Below are 12,066 nucleotides of genomic sequence, written 5' to 3'. Positions count from 1 at the left end.
TAGTCTGGTTGAATTCTCCGTACATGAATTCACAAACCTTTAAAGATAAGAGGAAACTTTTGTCAGATCATCTTGTGTAAACGTGGGTTTGGAGACCGTGCTCGGCGCAGGGCTGTGCGCAGTCGTGTATGGTGAGCCCGGCAGGGCGTCCTTGCACCAGGCACGTGGCAGAGCCTTAGCTCAGGCTCGGGTAAGAAACACAGCCTGAGTTTCCTCTTTAACTGATTTTTATGGACCTCAGCTGAAAACACTTTGCTTTTCTGTGTAATACTGCTCCTTAGTCTGTCTTTCCTTTCTTCTTTTTTCTTTCTTTCTTTGTTTTTTTCTTCTTTCTTCTTTTTTCTCCTCCCTCCTTCTCTTGATTCACAAGTGGATCTGATGCATTTACATCAGGTCCTGATTTTGAAAAGAAAGATGGCAGCCTGAGTGGCACTTTCTTTACCTAAGAAGTCAACGTGCACATTAAATTTGAAACACAAACGCAGGCCCGGGAGCTGTAAGTGATTCTAAGGGACAAGAGTCCGGGCCCAGGTGACTCCCCATACAGTCAGATACCTGACATAAACACCTCCACAGCAACGGCACAAAGTTCGGATAAACAGGCAGCTTGGTGTGTGAGTGGCCTCGCTGTGGAAACGCTGAATGGCCACGCCAGCCACATCGCCTCTGCCTGACACACGAGCAGGCTGTTCCGTCTTTGCTCGGTTCCAGTGAAATGCCAAGTATCCCTTATGGAGACGGTTCCTCCTTCCTGCTGGTGGAAAACGTCCAGAGGTGGCTGCTGCAGTTGCCAGAGTCGAGACTGGCTTGGGCTCAGTTCCGATCTTAGTAGCTGGGAGATGCCTTCCTGCCTGCTCGGCCCTTCCTGGGTGTCAGCATTTAATATCGGCTTTGCTACCATTACCTCAGGGTTTTATCTACAAGGGAGGCCCACACTGACAGCTTTGTTTACTGAGAAGCAAACCAGGTGGGTGTGAGTCGCGCATGGAAGATGTGATCAAGATTTCATCACCTTCGTCCTCATTTAGCCAGGCCGCCGCCCCCAGCGTTCACAGTTTGACTCAGGGCCTGTGATTGTGTAGCCAAAGCAGACCAGAGTCTGGAAAGGCTTAATGGCGCGTTTCTTACGACCGTCCTCTGGACGGGACGAGAGCGGGGCTGGGGGTCTGCACTGCAAAAGTGCCATAGACACTGCTGTTTTTCTTCTTTAACAGACTTCAGAGCACGTGGTTACAGCTGATTGACATAAAATGCCAGTGCTCTGAGACCTCTTTGAGTCCTCATCGTTTTCGAATTTGTCAGCATCCTCATTGCCAGGCTTAAGCTGATCTCCGTTCAACCTTTGAAAAGAAGTTGGCAGCAGAAATGGGTCGTGTGGCGGGGTGGCGAGGATGCTCGGCCTGGTCTGGAGAAAAGCTGCCCCACTTCCTGCAGTGGCAGCTGCAATGGGCATGCAGACAGCGCATGCGCTTCGAAAAAACCACTTCTCTGTGCACTGAGCGAGTCCTAGGAGCACTTCTGTCAGGCGAGCCTTTGATAGCGTTTTCTTTGAGTTCTCTTTTTATGGAACTATTCAAATGATCTCTTCTTAAAATATGTATTGTTTTCAACTAAGCATCAACTGTAATAAATCCCTGTGCCAGATGCCTTGGAGGTAGAAATGGCAACCAGACAAGGCTCTAGTCTTCAAGGAGATGACAATCTGGTAGTAGAAAGTCGTGCCAACACAGACGAGACCAGTACAAGTGGAAAGGGGCTCATCACAAGGGATCCAGGGAAAGGGAGGAGAAGCTTCCTGCCGGGAGAGACCAGAGAGCTTTGTAGAAGAAACCCTGGCCTTTTACCCGTTCAGGTGGATTGTCTTGCCTTTAATCGGGTCTCAGCCGGGCTTTGAAAGAGTTTTGTTTGCTAAACACTTGGTGCTCAAGAAAGACTTGGAATGAAGAGACCCTGTAGTTTCTTTCCATCTGCTCTAATTAGCTTAATATAAGGAACTTGGAGCTGATGTCTTTCAACACCTGTGGATGATTTGGGGCTGGAGTAGAGGGCGGGTATCAGTGAGTGTATGCCTTTCCTGGGGCTGCCGTAACAAATTTCCACAAACTGGGTGGCTTAGAACAGTGGAGGCGTATTCTCTCAGTTCTAGAAGCCGGAAGTCCAAAATCCAGGTACCGGCAGGGCTGCTCTCCCTCGGAAGCTCTGAGAGGAGGACCCTCCAGCTTTTAGGTGCCCCGAGTGTTCCTGGCAGTGTCTCCCCAGTCCCAGCCCGTGTTCACATGGTGTTTCCCTCCTCTTGTGTTGGATTAGGACCCACCCTGATGGAGTATAACCTCGTCTTTTTAATTCTATGACATATGCAGAGACCCTCTTTCCAAATAAGGCCGCATTCATAGGTGCCAGGGGTTAAGACGTCAACATGTCTTTTCAGGGGTTAAGACGTCAACATGTCAAAGTTCAACCCCTGCGGGGTTGCAAAGAGCGATATGGTGTTTGTTTTTTAACCAACAATCTGTAACTTACTTACTCAGTTGGATCAAATTCCCTCTAGAGTATGTATTTCATGTCACTTGGGCCAACGGTCTGAACTACTGCTGCGTGTTAACTTTTCCACTCGCCTGGGTCTGATGGCCATGAACAGGTTCCCAGGCTCAGCTGCATCTGCTGTGCTGTCATCTTGTGTTCCTTCTCTGGGTGGCCTCTGAGTGCCACTCGGGGCTGGGAGCACAGGCATGGGTGGCAGGGTGTAGCTGGAGTGTTTTATGACAGCCCAGGACCTCGGAGATGGCTACCCCGACCCCTGTGACACCACCACCAGTGAAGAAGTCGGTGGGCATCGTCACCACCGGTGGTCCCGTCACTCCTGCCCCCAACCCCTGTGTGCGGGGTGATAACATGCCTTCAGGGTGGGCTTCCCTGGCCTGTGCTGGTGCGTTCTAGGAGAAGCTCATGAAAAGGGGGGCATTTCCGGTTCTTCTCCAAACGCAGCACCAGGGACTTATCCTCGGGATCCCACATGTAAGGCCACATTTAATCCACGCTGACAGCTTTCTTCTGACCCAGGGCTGACAGCACCTGCTTCCTGTTCAGGAAAAGGAACCCACTTTATGTCAGTAAAGGACTGTTATGGCCAGGACCTCTCTCCCCACCCCTGCCGTGGCCTCTGATGTCCTGACCCGTGCTAGGTGCCCAATGAACCGGGAGACGACCACGCATGCTGTGTTGTCTGACACTGAATCAGACGGAAAGTGCTAGGAAGTGCCACTTCTGGCATTCAACCATCATCGCTCTTTAATTCAGCAAAGTGCTGGCTTCAGTGGACCACAGCAAGATCAGGTAGGGAATCCGGGTCGTTTTTTACTTCCTCGAAGAGAAAAATGTAGTAGGTTTCTCAAAGATTGGGCACAGAAATCGCGTCTTCCTCACGCCAGGCATGACCCTGCAAAACCAAGCCAAGGAAGAGGGTGGGAGTGCAGTCTCCTGTTCAGAAGCTGAACCTGCTCAGCTGGGGTTTCCACCAGCTCCTGTATTCCCTCCGAAACCCGCCACAGCTTTCCCGGTGTGCTCGGGGGGCCAGCTGGCCAGGCAGCGCGGTGGGAGACCGGAAAAGGTGGCGAAGGTGGCTGTCGCCCCGCGCACAGGCTCCAGGCCACACGGGCAGGGCTGGCGGAGTGGGAACCGCCCTGTGATGCTGGTGCCCACGTGGGCTGAGATTGCCTTGATTTAGTCAGTTCCCCTGTCTGCTTTCACACAGTGACCTCAAAAGAAGTATTATCCCCAGGAGTGCCTTTGGGGTTGTTCGTTTAAATTATTTCATTTGGATTCACTCTTAACCAAACCTTCAGAGAGCCAGGCGGGTCCCCAGACGGAAGGACCTCGGTGGGGGAGGGCCTTCCTAACGCCACTCCTGGGGGCCACAAGCAGAGCCTCGACGATTAGTTTATGGCCTGGATCATTGTATTTTTATTACACTCATAAAATCTGTGTTTCTCCTATTTTCGTAATGGCTTCACTAGGCTTCTGCACCTTCTCAAGGCACATTAAACTGCTATGTGTTAGGAGGACAGATCAGCGGGTAGGTCTGGAGGCCTGAGAAGCTTAGAGCGGTCGCTGGCTTTGAATTCTCATCTGTTGTTGGATTTGCACTAAAGAGAAGGAAAGCATGTGGGTTTGAGCGTAATTCACGTTTATGTGGGCTCTTTTGTAAACACTGCAGCAAGTCCCCTTGAATTCCACTATAGATGATACACAAAGAGGGGCCTTAAGAATATTGACTATTTCTATCCCTTACGTTTAACCCATAGAATCAGTGGTTTTAGCAAAGATACTCCAAGCACGTAGGCTCACGGCCACAAAGTTGTGAGTTTTGTCTGAAAAGAAGCCAAGCTCGAGAGCCTTTGTGTCTTTGCCATGTCTGGTGTTTAAACGTGGGTCCATTTGCTTCTTGTGTCTCGGAGCTGGTTTTGGTGTGGCTGTTATGGATGATTAAGTCAGGTTGGGGTGCGCTTTCCTTTGGGCAGTATTGCTATATTTTGGTAAAAGGAAACGAAATGCCGGTGGGGACTCGTGGCTGTAATGCACTTGGGAAGAAATACTTTCAGGGCTGTTTCCGATAGGATGGCAGCTCCACAAAGCAAACTGTTGGTCAAGTCGCACAAACAATGACAAGTACTGGAAAACGAACACGTCCACTAATTTCTGTTTGTGTCCCACGGAGATGTGGTGTGTCCGAGTCAGGCCAGCCAACCCACTGTGGGACCAGTCGCCTGTTTGTCCTGCGTTACAGACCAAAACGTGGGGAGCCAGGCAGCTGAACATACAACTGAGGAGGTTTTACAAGGTGTGGAACGAGTTTACTAGATTCTCTTTTTAATATTCCATGGAACATGCAAATTATGGGGCCAGCATATTCGGAGATGCAAAAGCAGCTGCAGGGTCCACTGTCTAATGAAAATGAAATAAATTTCCTGTGCACGGAATAGATTTGGACTGTGTCTCTGGGGCACTAACTACGCATGTCATGGGGCTCAGCCACTCACACTGGTCTCTGTCTGTCTGCCTGCAGATGGTGTGGGAGAGCGGCTGTGTGGTCATCGTCATGCTGACCCCCCTCTCGGAGAACGGCGTCAGGCAGTGTTACCACTACTGGCCGGACGAGGGCTCCAACCTCTACCACGTCTACGAGGTACTTCCCCGGGTGGCCGCCGTGGGCCGTGGGCTTGGGGGCCATGGGCTGTGGCAGGCACTGGCAGGCCTGCCCTGTGCGGTCGCCAGCCACTGTCCCTTGAAGCCTTGCTGTGCAGTCGGTCCCCATAGGAGGTGTCCACAGGCCCGTGGTCAACAGACACCAAGACCCTCCAGACATCTATGCCATGGGGACTCTGGCAGAAATGGTTTTCATTTTTTTAATTTTATGAATCCAAATTTGGACAGAAGGGACCAAAAAATGACCTCACTGGGTGGTCAGTTGAGCCTGGTTCTGGAAAACAGGCCCCTAGTGGGTCCTTTTTCAGAAAGAAGCCTCTGTTGACACTGTCCCTAATTCTTAGCATCCCGCCTGCACCCCAGCCCCTGCTGCTCTCCGGTGGTCTGTGTCCACAGTGCTTGGCCTTTTTATCTGAGGGTCCCCTGCAGGCAAGCTCATTTCTCCTGCTGGATTTTTGCCCACATCAAGAAGGAACTAAGGAAACTTGAGCAGTTAAACCAGTACTGGAGTGTGTCCTTTGACCCTGTTTTGCATGAAAATTACTCAGAATGCCAAAGTCCCACAGCAGGACCCACGTTAGAAGCACGGAGGTTCCCCCTAAGCCGGTCGTGGCTTTGGGGTCCCTGCCCTGGGCTTCCAAGCTCAGGGCCCAGCAGCATCTGTGTAAGCCTTTGGTTTCCTCTTTCTACAGCCAGGTGGTGCCTCCCTGATGACATGTCAGTGAGAGTGGAACCTCATGTGGCGTTTTTGCTCAAAAGTATAATTTTTCTCGGGTGATTTTTGTTGAAGGTTTACATGGCTTAGAAAAGACAGAAATGAATCGTTTGGATTGTAACAGGTTTTTCCAGTAATTTGACTATTATGCCCCAGAGTGACATTTAAAAAACACAAAAAAAACAAAAAAACCACCAAGTGATCTTTTGTGTAAACTACGTTGAAATTGGGAAGGTAGGCGGGGCTGCTCACCAGTATCCCCCGCACGCCACGTGCCCCCGCGGTCCCCACCCCTCTCTCCGCAATGTGGCTCCGCGCTCAGCCGAGCTGGGCCCCCAGCCAACGCCTGTTTCTGCACACACACACACCCATCCGCTCTCCCCCCGCCCAGGTGCATCTGGTCTCTGAACACATCTGGTGCGAGGATTTCCTTGTGAGGAGCTTTTATCTGAAGAACCTTCAAACCAACGAGACTCGCACGGTGACGCAGTTCCACTTCCTGAGCTGGTATGACCAGGGAGTGCCTGCCTCCACGAGGTCCCTTCTGGATTTCCGCAGGTAAGACCCACGGCCCGCCGGTGGGGTAGCGTGCTGAGTGCGGACACGGAGAGAAGGGGTTTCCTGGGTCCAAGGGGCCGTTTGCTGTAAGACGTGCCATCTGCTAATATTTGTATGTTATAAATCTATTTATGTTGTGTATAGGGGAGGGGAGGGGAGATTATGTTGACTCACACATTAACCGTAAGACACTTTCTAGCTTTAGAGGTGTTAAAATGTGAGGGGGGAATGGGTATCTTAGAATTGTGGAAATGTGGTCATCGTTTTCGGTAAGATTCTTCAAGTGGTGAAGAATCCTAGGGTGTGAATTTCACAGGCTATTGGTGAAGAGAGCCCAGTTTTCGTTTGGGTGCTCAGCTGGTTAGCTATGGCGATGAGAGCTAGGCCCAGATTCTGACATGGATGACCTTGGATGAACACCTGGCTGGAGTTCCCGCATTACCGTGTATTTGTGGTGCGGTTTGGAAGCTGACAGTTTAAAAATATCTAGAGAGAAAATGAAGGTGTCAAAGGCCACCCATAACCACGTTCTGAGCTTTCTAGAACCTCCCTTACGTTTAGCTGATTGGAAACCTAGGAAGTATGGAAAACAGATAAATATTCAAAACAAGGAATTAGAGAATAAAGGCAAAATGCCCTTTAAACCACTTTAATTACACGTGTTCGTAAAGTGATTTGTATCTGAACAGTCACAGATACGTAACTCGAGGGAGGTTGAAACGGCGTGTTGTCATAAAGATGGGGTTTCAGGTATAACTCTGGATTTCTTGAATTTGTGTTACAGATTCTTACAGAAGGTTATTCTGATACCATTTCTTTTGCCTTTTAGCCCACTTTGAAAAACAAAACAAATTTCTTTGTTTGAATAGCCCTGCGTGTTAAATAGCACGTGAAACAGCTGCAGCAGAGACGCGAGTTTGGCGTCTCGCCTGTCGCCCTGTCCCCCTACCCAGGGAGGCAGAGGGCACGAGCGGCAGGGGGTCCTGGACGCGCTTGGACAGACCCACTCCATCCCGATTGCCTGACCATCACTTACATTTTCTTAATACGAATTTATTTCTAAAAATCTTACTTAGGGCACATTTCCTGAGATAGACTCTTCAAGAAACAGTCATTACTGGCAAAATGGATGCAGCTACACACACGGCCGTTGCCGTGTTGGTGCTCATCCAGTGTGTCTGTACATATATGCATATGGGCGTGTTTCTAGCTCCGTATCCATATATGGAGTTGGACAATACATAACCAACCCTCTGTGCTTACCGTTCGTCAGGAAGAAAAATCTGATTCCCCAAATTCCATTTCTCCAGAGTCCCAGGAGAATAGGGCCCGAGAAGGTTTCGGTAAATAAAAAGGAACGCGAACCCCCAGACCCGGTTTTGAGCATCTCGTTAGAGAGAAAGCTGTCCTGCCCTCACTAGCGGACAAGGTTGCTCTCATGTACTACCTGGGCCGTTGGTATGGTCACATTCTCAGAGCACATCGCGCTCAGACACGGATCGCTGCTTTGTGGTTTTCTGTGTCAAGCAGCCCCCACGTGTCAGCCATCGGAAGGTGAGCCGGCTTCTGAAGACGCTGGTCATTTCAATGCAGCGGGGCAGCTCGGCTCCCTTTGAACAATAGGCCCGCGTTCATTCCCGTTCTGGCCGAGCGCGTTCGTCAGACACCGAGATGTGTAATTAAATATTTCTGGCGCCCAGAGGGAGCACATTTACACTTTAAAGAGAAACTGCTAAGCTAAGAGATAATTAGCATCACATGTGAGGGCTTTGCTGTAGAAGAATTCTCTCTCTCCGCTACTCTCTCACTCCTGGCTGTGTGCAATGACATCCACTAACGCTGCTCACTGTAAAAATGGACAACCCTTACTTTGCCAGCTAATGAGCGGTGGCCAGTGTCATTTTTGTGATGTTGCAGCTAGTAATATGAGCCCAGTTGCATAGTCACAAAAGTGATCATTGGAAACTGTGACTGTACTGCAGGGACAGAGTGGGAAGCCCCCTTTCTGAGCCTCTAACGACCTCTGACCTTTGCTTGCTGTTGGTTGCATGGCGGTTCCTTCTCACTCAGTGACCCATGGGTTGGTTTGTATTACTAATCGTTCTTTCTCGGTGAATGCCTCCTGTTGCAGTATATACGGTATCCATTTTACTCAATGTCTGCGGCCTCTTGCTTACTGATGATTTGTTCCAGTAAAGTAAAACCAGACAGCTGTGCATTCCTCATCTTCATGAATAATCCACATCTCTCTCTCGGGTCGACCAGATGAACGCTTTGGTGGACTGTGTGATGTTTCTGCTTTTCTCCTTGTGATGCTTTATGTGGTAATAATACAAGTACCTGGTTCTGTGTAAATAAAATTCTAAACCATGGCCGCACACTGGATTTCCACTCGCGCCTCCTTGATTGCTTCTGGCTGTTCGTAAATAGGTTTAGCACAGGGAGGGGCTGGCATGGGTATTAAAATTACACTGAAACCTTCTTGGGTCCTGCCGAGGCAGCCGGTCACAGCACGCTGGAGAAAAGAACACTTTAAACGTGTCATACGATAGAGACCAGAATTGCAGTCTGGAGAAGCAAGTCACAGCCAAAGTAGCCAGTAATTTGCTCTTTAGCCACATTTCTTAGCCAGGGAGGTGACTCCTACTGCGTTTGGCCAGAGGGGGCCTGACCGGCCGGCTGTACGTGGAGCACTGCTGGCCTACTGCTTCCTTATGCTGTCCTTTCCTGCAACCAGCACGTTTCAAAGAAGGGCATCTTGTTGTTGTGTTTATTTCTTTTCCAATGTACCTTTTCTGTGCTTGGCCCCATCAGAAAAAATGAGCAAAACCGGGGGATTGACCGAAAGTTGAGTTTAGCCTTTAGAAACACAGACAGGCCTGGCAGGTGGGAAATATAACAGGGTGTTGGAGGTGCCGAGCTGAGGTGGTTCACACCTAAAAGATTCCGTGACTGAGAAGCGTCCAGGAGAAAGTTCTGTTTGAAGGTGCAAGGCCTGTAGAAGTAGAGCCACCCCGGCTCTGGTCTCACGGGCGAGCAAGCTCCGTTCTGCGCACACGCACACACAGTGTGTGCATCGTGCCTGGACACACACGCACGTGCACAGGCACACACACGGCCTTCATTGGGCTGGCGGGCTCCCCACTGCTCACGCTGGAGACAGGTCCTTGGGGCTTGGCATCTATTCTGTCGGAGCTAAAGCTCACTGTTGCCTTGACAACCTGACTCGAGAATGGGAGGTTTTAGAAGGAGCTGGTAGATCTCTTTTCCAATCTCTTATTCTCAGAGGGCTGAGAACTTTCCAGGGATCCTGGCACAGACGTTCCCTCAACTTAATCACTTCCCCTTTCCTCTCCCCTAAACCCTAACACTGGGGTGTAGGTCAAAAGCAAGGATAGGCTTCAGCAGAAGCAGTGCCGTGGCCACGAGGACGCTGGGCTGCCTGTTGTACCCGGGTTTCTGGGTCCTCACCTCCCAGGCTCTCTGAGGTCCAGGTTTGAAGCCTGGATCTCAGCCGGGGAGCAGCCACAGAGCAGGTGCTGCTGCCCCGATGGCCCCGGGCGTGGCCGTCTCCGGGCACATGTTACGTGGACCGCACGGCCACCTCCTGCCACTTCCCTTGTGCCGTTCTGGGGGTGGAGTCTCCCTTCAGAAGCGCCTATTCTGTTCACTCCATAGCGGAAGTAGGAAAGCAACAGAGCTCTGACATTTGGGCAATAAATGTCATTTTATGTGACATTAAAATACCCACTCAGCTCACCCGTCAGCTACAGCACTCGACTCCCTCCCAATCCCACACTGTCTCAGGGGTTTGTAGCAAGAGAACCCGCTGATTGAATTTCCACTTTCAACTATTTCCATGCTGAGCAGACAAGCCTTTGCAGAGAAATGTGACATTTTCCCATTTCCGGCATATGAAGAAAAAGATCTTTCTCTACTGTCATTCTTCTTAAAATTTAACTTCACGTCTTATATCATAGAAATTCACATTCACAGCACATTTTAGAGCACACCCCCCTCACACATTTTTTCCCTCCAATTAACCAAAATTCTGTCTTTAATTTTCTTTATTTAGAAAGATTTTACTGAGAATTTGGATATAATTTGTAAACATGATTAGTTGTTTCACTGAATTACAAAAAATATCAAGCTTATACAGTGAATTTCCTCGCAGTGCTCTGTAGTGATTTAGGATTTGGTTACAAAATCTTAATCTACGCTCCTTGTTAATTTTCATGAATTCTGACCTAAAATCTGCACAACCGAGTTGTTTTAAACATAATCAACGCTTCTTGTTAATTTTCATAAATTCTAACCTAAAATCTGCACAAACAAGTTGTTTTAAACATAATCAGATTTATAAAAATGGAAATATGTGTCTTGGACATAATTGAGGCTTCTCTGTAATTTAGATATCCTTACAAAACTGACAGATCAAGAAGTGTCTTTAAGATGCTGTTTTGAGACATCACAGTAATGTTGCATTCCAATGTGATGTCTAGACTGTAAGAAATGAGGAGTGTAAATTGCAAAACTCAGAAATTTAAGTGAAGAATCTAGACATATCACAACAACAACGGAAGTCAAATTAACTAGAGCAAGGGGTGGGGGGTCGGGAGGCTCACACCGATGGATCTGTTGACCTCAGGCCTGAGTTCATACTTGTAAAGGGAAAAAGAAAACTGTGAAAATGTAAGAATTGTTTTCAAAGCTCTGTTTAATAATTTAATATTGAAAAGAAAAATAAACCTTTGAAAATGTGTGCATAATTTTGATCTTCTTTGTCAAAACAGGGTATTGCAAAATGATGTCCAAGAGACGGCCTGTTTGCTTTGGCGTATGGGTTGTTTGGATGGCTGCTACAGAGTCTAGTACATAATCATAACTTCTGTGTCTCTCTTTATTTCAGAAAAGTAAACAAGTGCTACAGGGGCCGTTCTTGTCCAATAATTGTCCACTGCAGGCAAGTACAACTTTTAACCTGGATTAAGAAGTGTTCACTACCTCAAAAGTAACCACTATTAAATATAGGAACTGAACCTCCTGATTGCTTAATAAGTATATCTAACTGGTACTTCTAAAGGAAACCGAGGATATAAACTTATTTTGTCTTAAACCCTCCTGGGACTGCTGCGCAAACGCTCTGAGGCGGTGTGTGTGGTGTGTGGAGGGGTCTCGGCCCAGCACACCTTGCAGTTGTTTGGAAACCTGCACGGAGGCTGGGGCCAGTTATGAACGGGACAGACCTGGAATCAGACGAGTGGCCTTCGGGTGAAAGTTCAGTGGCTCAAGTGTCCTCGAGTGGGTTCCCCGCAACCAAGAAGAAAGATCCACTGGAAGAAAACTCCCTCCGAGGGTGAGCTCTTCCCCGAGCTCCCTACCCACCTCTTTTGGTGAAGAAGTGTGCTCCATTGTCTAGAACTGTCTTGCAGAGTATTCCTTTCTGCCTGGGATAAAAAGGAGTCAGGTCTCCAAAGATCAAACACCAAGTCTGTCCAGTCAGTCAAGAAGTCTGTGCATGCATGTGTCTGAGTGTGTGTGTCTCTGTGTGTGTGCACCTGCATGAGTGTGTGTGTATCTGAGTGTGTGGG

The 12,066-nt window shown here is 48.9% G+C and overlaps 1 protein-coding gene across 1 annotated transcript in view; it reads left to right on the top strand.

Annotated features, from left to right (window-relative positions):
- The window catches only part of PTPRN2 (protein tyrosine phosphatase receptor type N2), a 529,168-nt gene that overhangs the window by 490,144 nt on the left and 26,958 nt on the right, over nt 1–12,066 (top strand). The window contains exons 17-19 of the mRNA XM_029234487.1: nt 5,063–5,182; nt 6,309–6,475; nt 11,385–11,438. Coding sequence (XP_029090320.1) covers nt 5,063–5,182; nt 6,309–6,475; nt 11,385–11,438 — 341 coding nt within the window. The remainder of the gene's footprint in view (nt 1–5,062; nt 5,183–6,308; nt 6,476–11,384; nt 11,439–12,066) is intronic.

Source organism: Monodon monoceros, unplaced genomic scaffold, assembly GCF_005190385.1.
Source record: "Monodon monoceros isolate NGI ecotype Baffin Bay Population unplaced genomic scaffold, NGI_Narwhal_1 Super_Scaffold_2, whole genome shotgun sequence".
In the NCBI taxonomy this organism is placed as follows: domain Eukaryota; kingdom Metazoa; phylum Chordata; class Mammalia; order Artiodactyla; family Monodontidae; genus Monodon; species Monodon monoceros.
Note: the sequence above shows the minus strand (reverse complement) of the source record. Positions and strands in the feature narration are given on the sequence as shown.